The 21085-nt window shown below is 37.1% G+C and overlaps 1 protein-coding gene across 7 annotated transcripts in view; it reads left to right on the forward strand.

Annotated features, from left to right (window-relative positions):
• Positions 1 to 21085, forward strand: part of CTNND2 (catenin delta 2) — an 892220-nt gene that overhangs the window by 145900 nt on the left and 725235 nt on the right. For 6 of the 7 annotated variants that reach the window (XM_058564342.1, XM_058564335.1, XM_058564340.1 and 3 more), the window contains one exon: positions 8754 to 8890. The exons of the other annotated variant lie outside the window; for it this stretch is intronic. In XM_058564342.1, the coding sequence (XP_058420325.1) occupies positions 8754 to 8890 (137 nt within the window). The remainder of the gene's footprint in view (positions 1 to 8753; positions 8891 to 21085) is intronic. 7 annotated transcript variants of the gene reach the window in all.

Below are 21085 nucleotides of genomic sequence, written 5' to 3' on the forward strand. Positions count from 1 at the left end.
GGGCAAGAACAGCCTCATGCATCATGCAGAGCAGATGGCACTACATTCTCTGTGTCAATGATTTCCAGACTGTTTTTCAACCTTCAATTTAGTGGGTGACCACTAACATTTTTAAATGAAATTGAATAAAATAGAATAGAAATATAGTGCATCACATGTTTTAAGGCTTTATATTTCATGAAATTTTGTTTCAGTTAAAATATGTGAGTCACGACGTAAAATCCATTTCCTAATTTTCTGGAAACCTCTGTTCTAGATGTTGAGATCCATTCAAATAAATTTAGAAAAAAGGGGTATCATAGTTTGATGGTAAGAAAGTTGACTCTCCCAATAAATAGTGCAAAGAATTGATTGGAGGAGGCACTGTTGCAGTCAAGAGAGGTAGGTCTGGGAAGTTTTTGTGACTGTCCAGGCAAGGGATGAGAGGTCATGTGGAATCTGGTGCATTTGTGGGGTTCTCAGGGAGCCATTTGTAACAGGTAGTGGCATATTTGGATATCAACTATGAGATTCGAGCTGGAGGTAAACGTCTGGGTCATTATTTGCACATCCAATCTCAAGTGTGTGTGGCTTTGCCAGAGAGACATACAGACAGTGTTCAGTGAGAGGAGATGGAAGGTGTGAAACCTTTGGAAACTCACATGTGAGGCAATGGTTTTCAACCTCAGTGTACTGGCCTGCCGAGATTCCACAAACAGCTGTGGAAAATGTCTCATTTGTTAATAATATAATAAATGTTACAAATAATTTATTTTCTAAAATTAACAATTTTGAGTTCAAGATCATCAACAAATTCAAGGTCATCACCAAACTTCTTACAGTCGTCTTCAAGGATCTCTCAACAGCACAGCAGCTTCCCACAATTTCCCTCCCTCTCAGGGTTTCCAGGCTCACGGCAATGCTGCCTGAATCCCCGCCCAGTTGTTCACCTTTCCTGCTCCTCTCATCTCACTTGATAGATTTATTCTGATCCTTTCCTCTCTGCCAGCAATCCTCTGCCTTTCCAGTGTCGACCAATCAAGCCCCTATCTTCTTTCAGCTTTTCTCCTCATTAGGTTCTGAGGGGACCCTGATTGCGGCTGAGGAGTCCATCTGATCCCACTATCAGAATCTTACCCAGCATTGGGTAAGCCACCTCTAGGTGGCTGAAGTACATGCCCCTTGTTTCACCTCTGTGTGGGCTCTGGTGTCTCAGGTTATACGTTTGGCTGGGGCAGGACTCAGGCGGGACAACTGCTCACCCTCATCTGCTGCCTATTTTTTCAAAAGCACCACCTATTCAATATTTATTTAAGATAGACAGATTGTTGACATAATATTTGTTAAAATGAAAATGTGTGAGATGATTTAGGAGACAGGGCTGTGAGACACCAAGAGAAGATAGCCAAGGGACAACCCTCTCCTATCCCCACTGACCTCATTGTGCTAGAACTTGCCTGCTCATGCACCTCTCCCAAGTGTGAACGCTTCCGTTTCGCCTTGCTCTGTAGTCCCCACAGAAGCTTCCTTTTTACCTTCAGACATAATTTATGTTACTAAGAATAATAATTCAGGTGGGCCTTAAGTCTCTGGTGATATTTAGCTTGACCCCATCTTCCTCAACGATTAATAGCTCACTCAATGACACAAAATGGATTTCCTGACCTTCCATGTTGTGTTCAACCTCCTACCATTCCCACTTCTCTGAACACACAGGTAGAACAATCATCCCCTTATGTTTGACGTGTGAACTCAACGCTCAGATCCCAACAGCTCTCTACTGTTATATCTTCCACCACAGCAACAAATGACCTTGAGTCTCTGACTTCATGGATAATATCTGACACCTCGCTCCCAACTTATCGGGTAGAATTGGACATTTCTCTACCTCCTGGCTTTGCCTGCTGGTGCCCTTTTAGTTGCATGTTCTGAATATGGCTCAGTGCTGCTTCTTCCTGTCCTTGCCTGGTGTTCTCCATAAATTTTGCCAGATTCTGTTTGTGAGTTGCAAGTTGCAAGTATCAAATCCCAGAAGCCCTAGAGTCTGCTTGACTGATGGTCTTACCTTAGAAGCCAGAGACCCGGGGTATACATTCTTGGGCAGTGAACTGAGGCAGAAGCCTTACGCTAGTCCTAAGATTTCAGAAGAACAGCTTTCTTGAATTGAAATAAAAAGATGTCATTTCAAATATCATTCAGAGAAATGCTTCTAATGCAAAGCCCATTTTACTTATGTTACATGCTCTACTAAGCAACAATTATTGATTTTACACTATTGTTTCATACCAAATATTTATTAACTGGCTGCTATATGTTAGATGCTGAACTAGGTGTGGGAAATTGAACATAGACCAAGACAGATTGAGTTTCTGCCCTAGTTGTATTGAGTTTGGACAACTATTAATTATTATACTGTTTATATTATTAAGACAAGCTGTAATTTTAAATTTCTGTTTAAAAGGAAGAGGCAAGGATGGGTATATTTTTATGTGTGCAGAGTGCATCTGAGAGAGAATGATGCTGTGCCTCTTTGTCTTGGTAGTGGCATACCAGTTACAAATACAGAATTGCAATTTTGGTGATCAGAGTGATTACACAAATGAAGTGTTCAATATTATTGTTCATGTCACTAGTTTATATTAGTCTACACATTCTCTGCACTCTAATATTAATAAGGTGTTTATACTTATTTTTCAATTTTACATAACCATAGTTTTAAAAATGTTACCTCTGGAGTGGAAGGTTATAAAAATGCAATATGTTACACTGTATTCAATTTTAAAACATTAAATTGCATATATATATACACATAAGTGACAATATTTGGAGTATTCTAGTGGCCAATTTCATTATTCACTTGGACATAAGGTGATGACAGAATATGAAAGTGATGCCTAATGATGGGAGTAAAGCTAATAGTCTGTCTATTGCGCTAAAATTTTTGTGTTTTAAAACATAGGACTAAGAACAGGAAAGAGTATTGTCTTGAAGAGGGTGGGACACATGAGAGAAGGAAGTAAGGCTAGGTTGGCAGCACGGGGTTTGCTTGCTGGTTTGGTGTGAGGGACAGAAAGTCAAGGAAGTTAACATCAGAGAGTCTCGAATTAAAGCCATTGGCTAAAGTAAGGGAAGAAGAGAAGAGTTCTAGAAGCTTCTAGCAACTGTAAACTAAAAGATAAAGAGAGACTTGCCTAAAGAAAAGGAAAGGAGGAGAAAAAAGATTTGACAAGCAGTGTTTAGAAATTATCAATCTTTACATTCCCCAGTTCACATCAGGGTTTGGTTTCTGGCTAGAGCTGCTATCAGCTGCCCAGATGTTATCAGCAAAGAAGAGTCACAGATAGATAGATATATTTTGGGTTGCAGGTTTACAAGCCCGGCCACCTTCCCCTCCGCAAATCTGTTCCATCCACAATGTTGACTTCTTGGCTCATGGCCACTCACTCAGACCAAACCTTGGAATCATCTGGACTCTCTTTGTCCCGCATACTACTTGAAATCTATCAGCAATTTGACAGTTCTTCCTTCAATTTATCTTTATAATCTGACCACTTCTCATGATCTCTGCTGCCCAGGATTAAAGCTGCTGATGAAAGATTACATCAAGGAGTTGACTATTGGGTATAGATCAGGGCCATCAATAGAACTTTCTGCAATGATGGAAATCTTTTTCACTGTCCAATAGAGTAGCCACTGGCCACATGTCGCTAGTGAGCACTTGAAATGTAAATAATGCAACTAATGATTTTTTATTGTTGGTGTTGTTAAAATTTACATAGCCACATGTTTCTAGGGGCTACCATATTGGACAGTGCAAGTCTCACTAATGAAATATTTATTGAGTCCCATAGCAAGCAAGGAATTTGGAGATACTGGAATTTGAAGCAGATAGGACCTCCTAACCTGGGAGGAAAAAGAAATAGGTCTCTGTGACAACAGAGGGTGAGGACCCTAGGAGTAACAGAATGAGAGGAGAGTTGAAAGGTTAAGAGGTCATGGGCTACAGATTTGGGGTGGGCAGCTCAAGAAGAGCAAAGACCGTATTATGACCAAAGGAAATTGTTGCTGAATCGAAGAGGAGGAGATCAAGGAATGGTAGCACGAGAATGCTGGGTGGGTCACTGAGTTGGATGATTGTGTGACTGGTATTCTTTTGAAGATGGCCATATCTTGATGTCAAAGTCATCAGTTGCTGGGCAGAGGTGGCTAAAGAAGGAACAAGTTTGAATATTGAAATATAAAGTAAGAATTTTATTTTCTTTCTGTGTGATGGAGGTCAATAAAGTATAATATTGAATGTGGTCCTTGAATTAAGAGCAAGAGAGTTTGGCCTTCCAAAGGACAAATGAGATTTTAACATTTCACCAAGTATAATGTAAATTTATAGTGACTCATGTTTGGGAAATAAAAATGTAGAATATTCGTATGGACTTCATAAAATCTTATTACATATGGATGTAAGGCTTCAGATTGAAAAGGAGTCTCTTTATATGAGGGCTACCCGCTTTTGCTGTTATTGTCATCCCAGCCAATTTTTCTGAATCTCTTACTGCATGATCTATGAAAGTGGTAGTACTATGGATGTTCTTAAGATAGTGCTTTGTTCTCCAGTCTTATTGCACACCAATGGGGCGCATCCTTTTGTTAGCTTTGGTTTATCCAGCTGTGCTGGTTTGAAGCCGCACATGCCTTTTCCTGACACCTGTAGCTCATCTTGGATGAAGGTGTTAACAAAGAGCTATACTAAATAGGACCACCCTGCAACCATCAGTTCCCAAGCCTCCCATGCCCACCTCCTGGGGGAATTAAGGGAAAGAAAGCTGAGAGCAATCTAACTCTGCTTGTGTTAGGCTGCTTGGACTACCATAACAAGATATCACAGACTGGGTGACTTAACAGACATTTATTTCGTCACAGTCCTGGAGACCAGAAGTCCAAGATCTGAAGGCCAGAAGTCCAAGATCAAGGTACCGGCAGTGTAGGTTCTTGGTAAGGACCCTCTTCTTGGCAGCCACCTTCTCTCTCTGTCCTCACATGGTGGAGAGAAAAAGCTCTGGTGTCTCCTCCTCTTCTTAGAAGGACAGCAGTCCTATCAGATTAGGATCCCAACCTTATGGCCTCATTTAACTTTAATTACCTCACTAAAGGCCCTGGCTCCAAATACAGTCACCTTAGGAGTTAGGGCTTCAACGTAATGGATTTGAGAACTGAGGATGGGGCAGGGGTGGGGGGTGGAGGTGGGCGAGGGTAACACAATTCAGCCCGTAACACGGCTCCTGCATGTGAGGGCGTAGAGCAGCATGACTTGGACCGAGGAATGGCTAGTGTTGTTGTTTTGTATTTTCTTGACATAGAACTCGTTAGTAGCAAGTTCTGCTAGAGAATGAACCTACCTAAAATCTGACACTATTCTTCCCTCCTTATTGTCTCTTTTTCTCCTGTCTCAGATGGATCTGTCTAAAATGCAGTTTGGGTATTTGTAGATTATAATTCAACTATATGTAGAAAGACTTCTTACGCAGTAATTGTATAAAGGGTGTGAAGAGGTGTTGTATGTGGGATGAATAAATCTGTGGGAAAATGACCACTGTGCTTGTCGTCAAATAACAACAAAATCAAAGACATGCGTTTTTCCATAGCAAGTAGGTAGAAGCAGGAGAGGATAATAAAGACCATGGTTGTTAACCTTGTGGGGAGGGGACATTCTCGTGACACTGCTGGTGGGCAGATATGTTGGACCAGCCCAGCAGCAGGACAGTTTGGTTTTGGCTCTCAAAAGTCTGAGACAAGCACAAGGTCCTCATTCCATCAATACTATTTCTGGGAATTTATCTATTGAAAGTGTCATAAATGTAAAAATGGGCTAAAAATTACAAACCAAAGATAGGTAATTTATGAATTATTGAATACTACAATCAACTATCACATACAGTTATTGAGTACTAAGTATTCATTACATCATTAAGCTGTACAATAATTTTTGTTGACGTAAGAAATAGTTCCTGATATGTTGCTGAGCAAAAGATTTTTAAAAAGTCAAAAATGTTACATTAATACTCCATTATGTAAAAGTTATTATGCAGAATGAGTTAAATCAGAAAAAAAAATTTTGTCAGGAAATCCTATACCAAAATACCGGTCAAAGTAAATATGCTTATCTAGGATGGCAGAATTAGTGATTATTGCGCTTCCTTTGTTTTCTTCTTTTTGTCTCCCTACATTTTCCAAATTTACCGGATTTAGCACAGATTAACTACTAAATTTTAGTGGATTAGCTCTAATTAAAGACTAAAGTACTTAACCATAGACTGCAAAGATGGAAGGCTTCAGGCTTTTTATTCTTACCATTAGGTAATGCTCAGCTTGGCTCTGCCATTCTTTTACACCGTCCTCCCTCTCTTCTGTACGCTCTGAGCTAAGAAGATTGGGAGCAGAGGCTGTCAGTCTTCGCTATCCATACGTAGTGATGACCAATGGTTAAATTAAATCTGGTTGTTAAAGATTATAAACCATGGAAGTTATTCCAGGTCATTTCCATTCAGGCATGGGTGGCGGTAGCTCTGTGTGGTGGGATAAGCCTTGAAGATTCCACTTCTCTTTCTAGTATTGCTGCAAGGAGAAAGTGGTAGATAAACAGACCAAAATTTCCTTATATTGTGTGGGTCAAAGTTGTCAACGGCCTAAGGGTATACCTTGATTCATTGCCTATTAAATCCCATATTTTATTATGACAGGTTACTGTCACACTTTTAAGAGTTACATTTGATAAAAATTGGTGTGTAGACTAGCATTTAGGAGGCAGTACAGGTTATGGGAAATAGGCTGACACATCAAAGGACACTAAAAAAGGAATAAAAAGGGAGAAAACCTGAGTTCTAGGCTCACTTATTTTACTTAAAAATATGTTGGTAATAATACTGGCCCAGAGCCTGAATTCACATAGGCCCAATAAAATGTAGAAGACACAGAAATTAAAATAACAACTTGAAATATGTAAGAGTCCTCCTTTCTCAGCTTCAGGCTTTCCTTATATAGAGTCCCTTTTGGAAGCTGCTGACGAGGATATAGGAGGAGACGCAAGGTCAAGGGTGTGTCTCCTGCTGACCAGAGGTGACTTTGCACACAAGAGCTGCCATTTTCCTTTCTTCTTCTTTTCTGCTCCTGCCCCCTTCGCCCATCTCCCAAACTTCTCCCAAATAGAGGGGCATGGCCTTCAGGCTGTTTTACCTGGGCACAACATTTGCTGATCTGTTTATAATTAGAAGGCTTGATCAAATAAGAAAACCACATATGAGAGCAAGTTGAATACACAAATGTACCTTATTATTGTCTTCCCAATCCTACCACCATAATTACTTAAATCTCTGTCTTTCATCCTTTTGCTATCCATCGCCTAAAATACTTTCAACTTCTTAGCCATGGTTGCATGTTGCCAAATCATATTTAATTTGATCCTTACTTTTCGCTCAAATTCTGCTTTCTAATATTATTTCCCCAAACCCTCCCATATATTCTTTGTTTGTAACAGATTTATTTTTCTAATGCTATTCTAATCCTCACTGGTAATATTAGAAGGATCTTACTTAAAAAAATTAAAACAAATCAAAACTAAGTTGCAATGTCCTATCAGAAAATTAGACGGCCACTTTTTAAATCATATATTCTAAGGAAAATTCTGTAATGACACCCTTTTGGGTTTGCATAGCCCTAAATTATTAACTAAATGTAGCTAATGACATAGTGCAACTGCTGCTATGAAAATCATGTCCCTTAGTGTAAAACCCAGGATGCTCAGTTACAGTATAATAGGAAATACCTTTTAACATTCACACAGCACTGCTTCCTGGAGGGACATGTAATGTGATAGCTTTAGGCAAGAAAATAACCTTTATTTACTCACAGCCTTTTATTTGAATAGTGATTTTGTAGGGCTTTGGTAAAAACTGTCCTCAGTTAATTATTATTTCCTCTGCTGATGAGCATTGCTAGGTAATACATGTAACAACTACTTTGGGCTTATTTGTTCAAGAAAGACAAATACAATGGAACAAAATAACTTTTGGGAATCCTGTTTTTAACCTGCACATGTGTGTCCACTTATGAATTGAGCTGATGTTATTTGAGTTTCTGCTTTCTTTCGTAAACGAACTCAGACAAAATAAACTGGGGCAAATGAGTCTTGCCAGCTTGAAGGAGATTTTGTCTGCTGTTGGTCACAGAGTAGAAACTCGGTAAATATTTGTGCAGTGGGCTAGTTATTTACTGTATTTCACAATACCAACTAAGCTTCTCATGTTAATTCAGGTATTTCCTGAATTATAAGTTATTGATCATTTATTTTGTGTGATTTCTATGTAAAGGGGAATACCTAATAGGTTTTCTGTTGAGCTGGAAATACACCAATGCACAAGTAATAAATGGATCTGAAACAAGTATAAAATGGTAGTTTGACTAGCTTTTTAGATTCAATACTTCTTTATCTCTTTACTCTTTCTTATAATTTTAATTCCTTTTCTGTCTCATCGTTTCGTCCTCCACTTACCTCAAAGATAAAGCACAAAGTTGTGAATGTATTCTGGAATTTGGTTGGGGTTGATATAGGAGAAACCATTCTATTTACTTGTATTGTTTCCCCTCGTATAATTATGTCATGTTCTTTCTCTGTAGTTCATAATTTTCATTTTGCCAAAGTGTGCTGCTTAAAATTGTGTGATAGTTATGTCTGTTTATAGTGACAACATCAGTGGCATTGAGTGTGTCCTCTTGCATTGCAGGAGCTATGCCTGTCCCAGACCAGCCTTCATCAGCCTCAGAGAAGACGAGCTCCCTGAGCCCTGGCCTGGCCACCTCCAATGGGGATGGCTCAGAAACAGAAACCACTTCTGCCATCCTCGCCTCGGTCAAAGAACAGGTAGAAACGTTCCACTTTTGTGACATGTGTATGGCGACATTTTTAAAATGTTCTTTCCTGATGAACAATGATGATTCTATTATGTTGGAAAAAAATCATGATTTTCTAGCAGAATGTTGGCATTCATTATAAAATTAATATTAAAATATGATTATAATTGCTTTTGACTCCATGTTTTTATTCATGATTGAGGCAACTTTTCCTGAAAAAATATGTCATAGGAAAAAGAAAACTTTATAGTCAAAATTTCCTATAGGTGAAGTTTTGGCAGATTCCATAATAGACCTGACTTTTAATGCTGTTAAATGGGTGAAGCCAAATAATTGGTCTTTAGAAAATATAAAGTCTAATAAACTGTCAAAATCTATCCACTGGGCGAAAAAGTTAGTATATGTGACAACAAATGAATATCACATTGGGTCAAGGCAGTTGGTCTTCCCAGTGTTTCTGAGATGGATCTGGTAGAAAGCATTTCAGAACTTTCCCTTTAAAACTAATCAAAGTCAGAATGATTCCTGCTCCAACATTATTTTATTATAAAAATGGATAAGTAAATAAAATCTGAAGTCTTAGTCTTAAAAAAATTGTTTCATAAAAGTCATGCTTCTTGTAAATAAAAAGTGGTAAACAATTAAAGAAAGCTGGCAAATAAAGATTTTTTTATTCACTTCTTTTAGCCTGTGATAGAGTAAATCAGTATCTTTTTTAAAAAAGTGAAAGAGCATTCTGTGTTTGAATGAAATGATTGGGGGGTGCTGAATTAGCAACAGTGGTTGGGCGAGAGTCACATTACTTACCTCCAGGAACATCTCAACAGAGCAATAGTCTGAATGGGCCAATGAAGGACAGTTACTCAAGAAGAAGGACTCTAGATTTCCTAGAGGACACTGGTTTTGTTTAATGAATGGGGACTGATTTAGGTAAAGGTGGGAAACCACCTAGATGGTCAAGCTATCCACAGAGTAGCTGAGGGAAGATCCACTGACAGAAGAGATCCGTGATGCTGTCAGGCAAAAATGTGCCACCAGGTCAGGAAGTGTGCAGCTACGTAGGTCACAAAGGAAAGTGGAATAGATTGATTGGATCATCTAGTTTGTGAAAATGGTCAGTAAGCAGGAAATTGGGTGGAGGCATAGGCTGTATTGCTTGAAGAGTTTGGTTCCAAAGGCCCACCCATGAGAGTTTTCTGATTATTTTTAAGGAGTGATGGAAAAGGAGAGCAAAAGTCCATGCCACTCCCCATACTCAAGGTACTGCTTTGTTATAGATGGTTATGTCATGGGTTCACATTCTGGTATGATTTGAAAGCCTTGCCTGGCCACTACCTTTAGAGTAGTGACAAAATATAAAACACGAGGAATAAATTTGACAAGAAAACTACAACACCTGTCTGATGAAAACTGTAACATTTTGTCAAAGGACATAAAATAATTCAGAGTAAATGAGAAGACATGCCGTGGTCCTGTGTAGCGAAGCTTGATGTCATAGCAACATGACTCTCTCCCAAACTAACATATAGAATTTAGGCAGTTGTAATTAGGATCCTGTGGCTGATTGTTTGCTTCCTTGGCAAACTGGATCAGACCCATTTTAAAGATCATATGAAAGCATAAATATAGGAGAGTTGTAAGGAAAATTTTGATAGAGAGATTTTACCTTACCAAACATACTAATCACAGGAGTGTCCAACTGGCCCAAAATAGAATGATCTCTTTAGGACATAACTGAGGGTTCAGGAGAGATTCAAAGATATGTAGGGTCCTCATTCATTTAAAGTACTTCAGTTTAGTACAAAGGCCCAGTGGCCTAGTGGTTAAGTTTGCACTCTCTGCTTCAGCGGCCTGGGGTTCACAGGTTCAGATCTTGGGCACGGACCTATGCGCCACTTATCAAGCCATGCTGTGGCAGGCATCCCACATATAAAGTAGAGGAAGATGGGCACGGATGTTAGCTCAGGGCTAATCTTCCTCAGCAAAAAAGAGGAGGATTGGCAACAGATATTAGCTCAGGGCTGATCTTCCTCAACAACAACAACAACAAAAAAGCAGTAGTTTAAATGATGTTAACATAACTGGCTAACCATCTGGAAGAAAATTAAAGCCTTTGATTCACAATATGTACCGAAATATATCTCAAAGGGAAAGCAATGTAACTGTAAAAATAAAACTATATCCATATTAGAAGAAACATTGAGAAAATGTTCATGTAAATTACAGGTGGGGAAGGCTTTTAAGTATGACAGGAAACTCAGAAGCCATACATGAATGGTTGGTGCAGTTGGCAGTGTGAATACCAACAATAATAGCGATGAAAAATTCAGCAAAAAAGAGGTAGAAAAATAGGCCAAGAGAAAATATGTGTCACAAATATGACAAGGTGCTAATATAATTAATATATTAAGACTTCCTAATGTTGATGAGAAAAGAGAAACAAAAGAATGGAAAACTAGACAAAAAATATGAACAGGCAATTCATAGAAGAAAAATGCAAACAACCAATGAATATATGGAAATGTTTTTCACCCTAATGTACTAATCAGAGACATAGAATTCAAAATCAAAATATGATTTTCTTTAAGGTGCCAAGTAGACAAACGTTAACAAATAGTATGTATTGTAAGCTAGCTAGGGATTAAAGTTTGAGGAATTCACACTCGTTTTCATTCCAAATGGGATTGTGCATTGCTGTAATCTGTGTGTAAAACGATATGTTTCTATGAATTGAAATTTGAAATGTTCCATGGCCTTTGATTAGTCATGGTTAGACAAATGTCGTATAGAAATGAGTGGCCTAGAACATAAGATTTTATGTATAAGCGTGTTTATTGCAAAATTATTTGGGATAGTAAAAAAATGAAACAATATTGATTGATGAAGAATTGAAAAAATAATATATCCTTTATATAAAAGATATATCCTTTCTACATAATTATTAGTAAAAAGGAGTTGGAGCTATATATCTAACCTTTGAAAAAAATCCATGAGGATTTTAGAAAGGAAATGACATAGTATTATATTATGCTGTTTTTTAAAAAGCAAAATAATAAATATGTTTTTGTTTATAGCTGTTTATGACCTTCTAGAAAAGTGTAGAAGGAAATCAATCAAACTATTAGCATTATTTATCATATGTGTTTACAATTAGATGGAGGTGGGAATGGGCAGAGGATCAAGAAGAGAATCAAAAATGTGAAAAACAATTGAGAAACTGGAATAAATATTAGTTGGGTTTGGATAATAGAAAATATTCCTTCCACTGAAATAGTGATGCCCATAGTTGAGAAAGTGACTAAGCTGCTTAAAGCGAAAATACGTTACTGTAAATAAAATGGCCTCTCTGAATCCTTGTTGAGAATTTAATAAAAATTTAATTCAGAAGAGTTTTTTTCTAATAATTAAAATAAATTCATTGTTCATTTTTGGGCAGCAAAGGTGAGATTCTTTGTGGCAAATAAGTAATGTGAGGAGGAATGAAATCTGCCCTGGGAAGCTGAGATAGAGCAGAGTGAAGCACCCAAATCAGACGCTTGGGCATTGGGTCCTGTGTGTGGTGTCTGCCCATGTGAAGGCAGAAATTAACAAGCAGCGAAACCCATGGACTTCCTTGGTGTGGCCAGATGCAAACAGCTAGTCTCTTCCTTCACTGGGAGATTTTTGTCCTAAATTATTCTTAAGGTCTCCTTCCTTTCTTTTTCTCAAGTATAGACTATCATCTATATGGAGTTAAAACTAAGTTCAGTATATTTGTTAAAAGTATTATCTGAGATTAAGAAAAAGTGACTGTAAAAGTTAATACTTTTGGGGCCGGCCCAGTGGCATAGTTGTTGAGTTCGTGTACTCCGCTTCGGTGGCCCAGGGTTCATGGGTTTGGATCCTGGGTGTGGACCTACACACTGCTCATCAGGCTGTGCTGTGGCAGCGTGTCCCACATACAAAAAATAGAAGAAGATTGTCAACAGATGTTAGCTCAGGGAAAATCGTCATCACTAAAACAAAACAAAACAAAAGTTATTACTTTCTATGATTCTTAATAATTATATGCACAATATATTTATACATTTTTTCACTTAAAGAGTATTATTTGCCTGGTCCTCTTTAGGTGCTAATGAGAAGTAACTTTCTTGACTAAAAATCCTATTTATTAACCTAGAGAATTTTAAGTAAGGAATTTTATGGCATCACACTTATGTACTGCTCTAGTCCTGTCTCCTTGGACATCAATTCTGCAGGAGAGAAGTCCTTCTTTTATCATAGCAGGCATATATTCTGAGCCGACTGCCATGGAATAAGTTACACAATTTATTTACTCGTTCATTAAACATATTAGGCACCTTATATAGGCAAAGCACAATAAAGAATAATAAAGGAAATGTGTATATAAAGAAAACTCGGCCTGATAGAGTTCATTGGAATAAGTTGTTGTTGAGACTAAGAACATAAGTTCTTAGGCAGGTAGTTAACATTGCATAGAAATAAATTCTAGTTTATAACTGTAGAATAAAACTTAAGTCATGCCAAACCCTAAATCATGAGATGTGTCCCGTGTAGCATGTATGGCATGACAGATATTTATAAGCTGAGCCCTAGAGTCCTTGAACACAGCAGCCGTGGATTGCTCAAGGAAAAGATGTTCATTGATTTTGTTCTTTGTTCTAATTTCCCTTCTTGATTGCTTTTTAACTGGTGAGTTTTACACTTTTATATTAACATAAATAGAACCATGATTTTATACTGCACTCTGTGAGTAATTTTCTGCATTTCAGACACATCTGTCTCATTTCCAACAGTTATCAAGTCTCTTGTCCTTTGGGGCTCACCAGTTCCATTTCCTCTCCTGTAAGTGGATGTCCTTCACCAGAAGAGGAGGGGTGGACAAATGTCGGGCATGTGATGATTCCAGTCACATAATTTGAACAAATAATCAAGAGAGGTGATTGACAACCATGCCTCACAAAGAGGAGTCAAAATGATGTGGTGGCTAAAGGGGTGAGAAGGGTCAAGGGATTCTTTTTTAAGAATGGGAGATAGTCTTACGATGATGGCAATGACCCATAAGAGAAGAAATTAATGCTTGAGAGAGGAGGAGTAATTTCAGAGGAAAAGTCACCAAGTAGGTGAGAGTGAACAGGATCCAGTGTACCCGTGGAGAGAATGGGTTTTGGAACAGAGCCATTTCATCCATGAGATCAGGATAAAGGCACAGTACACGGTGGCAGGCAGGCTGATGGCTTGGTGCTGGAAATGTGTGGTATTTCTCTCTGCTGTCATCAGATAGGCATAGTCAGCTTGCTTTGAATTGTAGTCTGTTTGGAGTCTGCGGAGAGTTGGACTGAGCTGAAGTGGAAAGGGGAAGGCATTGGAGATGAGAGATGCAAGAGAGTGATTGTAATGATAGATCTTGGAACCAACACTGAATAAAAGTGGGTAAAGAGAAAAATTGGTGGAGACAATGGATTCACAGAGTGAATATGTATAGATGGAGATAGCTTGAGAACCGAGTGCTTAAAATGAAGCATTTGAAATGAAGAATTTGAAAGTAATTATTATTAATGTCAAGACCGGGGTTATGACTCTGGGAAATGAGATCAAAACAAGAAAAGAGAGAGAAAGCTTGTTGTGGATTCTGAAAGGTGGTGTGAGAGTGATGACGATGACAGAACAGTGGTGATGAGAAAGAGAGAGAGAGGGTGGCTCAAATCGTCCACCAATGGGGAGGAGAGACCGAAGGTTGCTTGACTGTGAGAGGTGCAAACATGTTTGCTTGTGATTTGCCTGAGAGTAGTCATCCTGATCTTCATTTGTATGTTTTCGTTTTTTAAAAAATTGATATAATATTGGTCTAGACTATTAGACAATAATTTCCATTCACTCATGCTATGTAATGTTGGTCTTTGTAATTTATCTTACATAGGTACGTGTACTACTTTGCTCTTAAGAAAACCGTGACTTTCCTAAAAATATACTTGTTTCAAACTAATATGTTTTTACCTTCGGTTAATCAGTGTTTCATTTGATCATCACATGCTTCCAAAGTTGGCATCTAAAGGGTCTTCTTACATAAACTAGAAAAGTTACTGGGGCATTTTTAAAATGTTTAGAGCTCATATAGTTCATTGATCTTTGTAAATTATTATGGCTCAGAAAAATGTGTTTTTTTGTAATAATTCTACCAGCCAAGTACATTTAATAATAAGTGGATAAAATAGAAAATTTCTAGGTATGTAACAGTTTCTGCAAATGTGTCATTTCATTGCATTTATTCAGTAGTGTTTATCAAGCGTCTACTGTGTGCATAGAACTGTGCTTCCCCTGGGTGATGTACAAATTTGGAATTTGCCTTCAAGTAGTTAGCAATGAAGTTAAAAATATAAAACAAACACGTATTTAAAGTTATAAAATATTAAAAAATTGTAGATGAACTTTTAAGAAAACTCTCGAGTCAATTTAGTATTAAACTCCAAATGCTTTATGCAGATAAACACATTCCTTAAAATTGACAGCATTTATAGCTCTAGACGCTCCATTGCTACAGTGATTTCTCTTGTTCTTTAAATTCCATGAGGATTGTAAATCGTATTCTGATTTTAGAAGGAATTTTTAGTACCATTATTTTGGATATTGATGGTTTCTAGGTAGCAAAACAGAAGTGCTCTCGCCTTTAATCATTTTTGTTATTATAGTTAATAGAGGAAAGCACGAGTAAAGGCATTTCTGAGCTCCCGCTGTGAGCAAAACTACTGCAGAGTCCCTCACATATGTTATGTCATATGGAGACACTAAGAAAGCATTTAAAAAGATTCATCTTACATGACATCTTGAGGAAATCTTGATCTTTTACATTGACTCGTGTGAGGATAGCATGCCCTTATTTTTATTTTGCTTCTTACATTTATAATTTTAAAAGTACATTAGCTTTGTATAATGTTATTGGGAAGGAGCACATTATAAAATTCTCCCTTAATTAGTATTCTTCCAGTGCCACATATCATTGCAAAATCTTTCAGCATTATTAGTGACACTATAACGTGCAACAATAGTTTCCAATAACACAATGTGGAAAATAACCTATAACTATTAATCAGTTTGCCAAGTATATTTTGGAAAAGCATTTTGTGAAAGTAATGACAAAATTATCATCCATGAGAAAGAGGAAATTAAAACACCCTTAGGAAAGGTCAGGAGGATAGAGAGGGATTATCTGCAAAGACTAGTGAACTTGATGTTCATTTAGTCAGAGAAGAAAAAATTGTACGTATCATAGTGCCACAAATTGAACTTTCTCCATATATCAAAATTAAAATGAGTATTACTTGATTGATGATTTTTGAATTTATTTCTTGTTACAAGCCAGACATGCATTAAAAATGAGAAAAAACATATTTTTCCCATAATTTTCATTACTAGAACACAGGCTATATTAGGAGCAGTGACTATCTGTTTCAAGATGTGGATTGAGATATGAAGGTACAAGCTAGGAGTCTGTAGCACTGGGTCCTGGTAGATGATATAGTTCACAACAAGGAGGGGGCGGAGCCAGAGTCAGCAAGGATCAGAAAGCCTTATGAATATCATATACACAGGATGGGGAGCAGGTGTGGATAGACTGACCAAATTGAGTGATTAGACTGGTCATGTGGCGCCAGACTGATGGGACCAGCTGGGTTTGAAGTGGGTCTGTTTCTCTGTGGATCTTTTGCATCACAAAAACGTTGGTTGAAACTAGTAAGCAAGGAGAAACAAGGTTCATAAACCACTTGTATTAAGATCTTGGGAATTAATGCTAGGAGTTCTAGTCGTGGGTGGATAATTCTGGCAGTGTGGATAGATCATCTCCCTCCCCCTCCCCCACCCCCACCTTTATGTCTGTTCTATTCTTGCCTATAAGATATTTTAGTTTTTTTCCTAAAACAATTTTTCCCTTAAAATTTTAGTTTGTAACTCTTCTCAAGACACATACACTTTTATTCATCTCTGTAATAACCCCCAAATCGATTCTAATAATTAATTCGTCTGGTTGCTGTCTTCTCTGTCTTCTTTGAAGGTGTTAGTTGTTGGGGTGTAAGGAGACTGGAGAGTATCATGGGAAAAGTAAAAATGGACTAAGCTTTTATACGCTAAGTTAGAAGATAAGCTTTTAATACATGGGGTTTTGTAACATGACATTATAGTGCATTTCTAATGCCTCTTTCATATTTATCATTAGAATTTATTGTTAAATATTCACATATGAAATCACATTGAATATTTTAAATGTTATGTTTTAATAATTTTTATGAACTTTCCATTATAAAATAATTCATGCACATTGTGGAAAAGTTTAAAAACTCAGAAAGGAATAAAGATGAAAATTTTATTTGAGAATAACACTGCAACTAGAGGTTGTTGCAAATATTTGGAAAGACTTCCTTCTAAGATCTTTATATGAATATATAATTAGTTATATAAAATTTCTGTTTTCCTTTATAAATATTTCATACTTCTTTGTACATATAACATTATGTCAAGAATATTTTTTCATATCACTAAATATTATTTTAAAACATTTTTAACGGCTATATACACTGTAAATTGTTTAATTTTATTTAACTTTTCCATATTTGTTGATCTCTTAGGTTGATTTAATTTTCTCAGAATGAAAAAAAAGACATGTACTTTCTTGTACATAAATCACTGGGTCTACTTTGACAGAGGCTGCCTGTAGTAAAGTTTTGATTATTTAAAAACCCTTACAAATTCACTGGGAAAATATGTCATAATTAGTTACTGATAAGAGCCGTAGGCAGGACATATGAAGCAGGATACTCAGTGCCCTGTACAAGGTTTTCACAGAATAGAAAATGAAATACAATATTCTAGAGGGAGTAAATGGGGAAAGCATGTTTAATATTCAGAGAAACTGAACCAATACAGTAGGAATAGTCAAAATAAACACAGGAGTTATCATAGAATGAGGAAACAGTGTTAAATAGTATCTCAAAATAACAAAAATATTTTTAAGAAGGACACATATTAAATTTCTTTAAAATTTGTGTATTTTAACAAAATATATATTACATATATATCTAAAATCTATATCTAAAACTTACTTTGTCAGATATATAATTAAATAATGACCTTTTTCTTTAGTAATTATTATAATTTTTTTTGCTTGAGGAAGATTCACCCTGAACTAACATCTGTGCCAATCTTCCTCTGTTTTGTATGTAAGTCACTACCACAGCATGGCTGCCAATGAGTGGTGTAGGTCCACACCAGGGAACCAGACCTGAGCCACCAAAGCGGAGCATGCTGAACTTAACCACTATGCCACGGGGCCGGCCAGTAATTATTTTTTTTTACGTATTTTCTATTTATGACCAAAGAAACTCAGACTTTAAAACATATTCAGTTTACCTGCCCAAAGCCATATAGAAAATTGCTGTACAGTTGAAATGAGAAGGTTTTCCTCTGAATCCAGTGCTCTTTTCATTATTCTACACTGTCTCATAATTATAATAATGGGTTTACAATATATTGTCTAATATTTTTCTCAAGAGAAAAATTTCTCTATGACCGAAGTTTTGCTGAGGTCAAGTTAAATGGTGTCCCTGCTTGTCTAACTCTTATTTAACTAGGAAAAGGGAGGCAGGTAACTTTCCATCAATTCAATCTGCAATATATTTTTGGAATCTGAAGGAATCATTAATGAGACTCCAAACAAAAAGAATTCAAGGAACTTATGCGCCTCCTTGTCTATAGAGAAATTGTGGTAGGAAGGCAATAGTGTGGGTTAAATACCACCACATTGCTTTCCTGGAACATTCCTGTTTCTGAGAGTCAGTGGCTGGGACGGAAGTTATCCCCAGCATGCATCAGCGACACAGTAAACTTGCTTGAGGCAGCCCATCAATCATGTTCAAGTTGCTGTCACTAGGCTGCAGTTGTTAAATGAATGTGCAAGTTCATGCCCTGGGTTCTGCATGAGCCGGCTATGGGGCCTGCTGCCATAGAAAAGTGAAGATCCGCATCCTCCCTTTTGACTACTGACGAGTTCTGTCTTTCACATTCTGCTCATGGTCTGCAGAAGCAGCTGGACCACTTGCCTAATTACTAGGAGAAAGAAGGACTCAGTATCAACAAGACCAAAATAAACACAAATCACTTTTGATGGGTAATCTTCAGCATTTAGGTAGCTAACACTAAATAAGTCCATTTACGAAATCAATAGATTTAGTTATGTAGGGATGCATTTTGCAGCTTACACATTCTGGAAGGTCTTCTGGATGAAGAAGTTATGTTCCAAATTAAAAACTAAAATGACATAAAAGTCAAAGTTATTCCTTAGTTGTAAGGCAAGTACAAGCAATTCCAGGCACAATCCTGACCCTGCTGTCTCTTCTATCCTGGGAAGTAAAACTCTGAGGTATCAACCAAGGGTGTTTAAATCTTTGAGTTGATTCCAAGCTTTTGTAGTACAATTGTAGCCCTGTTGTCATCCTTGCATCCACCACCTCCACAAAAGAGGAGAAGCCCCCTACGCAAACAAAAGATCAGCTTTGTACCCAGCCCACCTATTGGCTAATGCAGATACTTTTAGTAAATAATACCATGCACTCTGAGTACTTGTCAGAGACCTAAATTGCCTGCTATAGACCCTCTGTCAAAAGCCAGAGGAAACTTATTCTTAAAATTAATAATCTAGAGTATAAATTGTCCCTATTTTGGGGACTCTGCTTATATCAGGAACACTCCATGGAAATGCCTTCCAAAAACGTGGCTTTAATAATGCCGCAGTAATATGATGACTCTACTTTTATGGGGACTTGAGATAAGAAATTACCATTCTGGGAGCTTTTCTGGAGTGTATGGAAACCTGATACTGAAAACTTTCCCCACACTGTTGTCGCTTGATTTAACATAAATGAAACATTTTAGTACTAGATTTAGTACTAAATGCGACTATGGCTAGTAATAATAATTAATAACAACTGTAACGACTTTTTCTGCAAAAACACCTAACTTTATTGATTAATTTATGGAATAGGGTTGTGGCCAGGTCTCCCCTCCGTACTGTTGTGTCTCTAGCCCCCGGAGCAGTGCAGGATGAGGAAGACATGTTCAATGTATTTGTGTTGAGGGTATGAGTTCATGAATGAACTTACTGTGGTTTCCTGTTCTATTTTAGCTCAAAAGTAAATGCTTTGCTTAATAGTGATGAGAATCCTTAGTGTAGCTGGTGGCACAAGGGTCTCATCTCTATGGTTATATTGATCACATCCTTTTAGCCTTATTGTAACGGTTATATTGGATCTGTGTCTTTCCCCGTGAGCTACCTGCATATCGTTTCAGAATTAGCCCATTTACTTTGATGAATCCCCAGGCCCCGAAATTGCAATTTCCTCATAAACAACCCAAATTGAAACTCATTGAATCAGGTGGAATGAGATATTTTAGATTTAAAATGAGGCATATTAACTTAAACATATCTTTTATTAATAAAATATATAGGTTTTTTTTTTCTTGAACTAGACTGTGTGCCTTATTTCAGCTAAAAGAAGAAAAACTACCATGTTAATACATGAATCAGCAACTTCACACACAAAAATCACACAGATACCCAATATTTGTTAAATATCTCTTTCAACAATTTCTAACTTATCTTTGAAAACATACCTTTCCCTAGACTTTAGACCCATCCAACTATTTGCGTAGTATTATTTGCTTATCTTGTATTTCCTTTGTGTTTGGGAGATTTTCCACATATTTGTGCTTGACGAAACTCTTAATATTGTCATATTAAAATCTTCTAATTATTACAGATTTTGAAGAAAGTATTTCTATAGTTGCTATTTATTTATATGTTTGTTTAATGGTGGTGTGATGTATGTGTTATATACATATGGATTTTTGTTGTTGTTGTTGGCTTTTTTTGTAACAAGGTACATCTTGAGTATAAAGTCATACATTGCTTAATGACCAGGCTAGGTTCTGAGAAATGTGTTTTTAGGTGATTTCGTCATTATGCAAACATCATAGAGCATACTGAAGGGGAACAAAAGTTGCAAACCATCATGTGTCTCTTTAACATGAGGACTATTTTAGGCTGATTATTTTTAAGAAACAAAAGACTCAGAAAGTTTTTCTTGTTACTTCCCTGTTAACTGCCTAAAAGAATTCAGATTAAAAAAACCTATCTCAGGAAGGGAGCTATCACTTT

Source organism: Diceros bicornis, chromosome 20 (assembly GCF_020826845.1).
Source record: "Diceros bicornis minor isolate mBicDic1 chromosome 20, mDicBic1.mat.cur, whole genome shotgun sequence".
In the NCBI taxonomy this organism is placed as follows: Eukaryota; Metazoa; Chordata; class Mammalia; order Perissodactyla; family Rhinocerotidae; genus Diceros; species Diceros bicornis.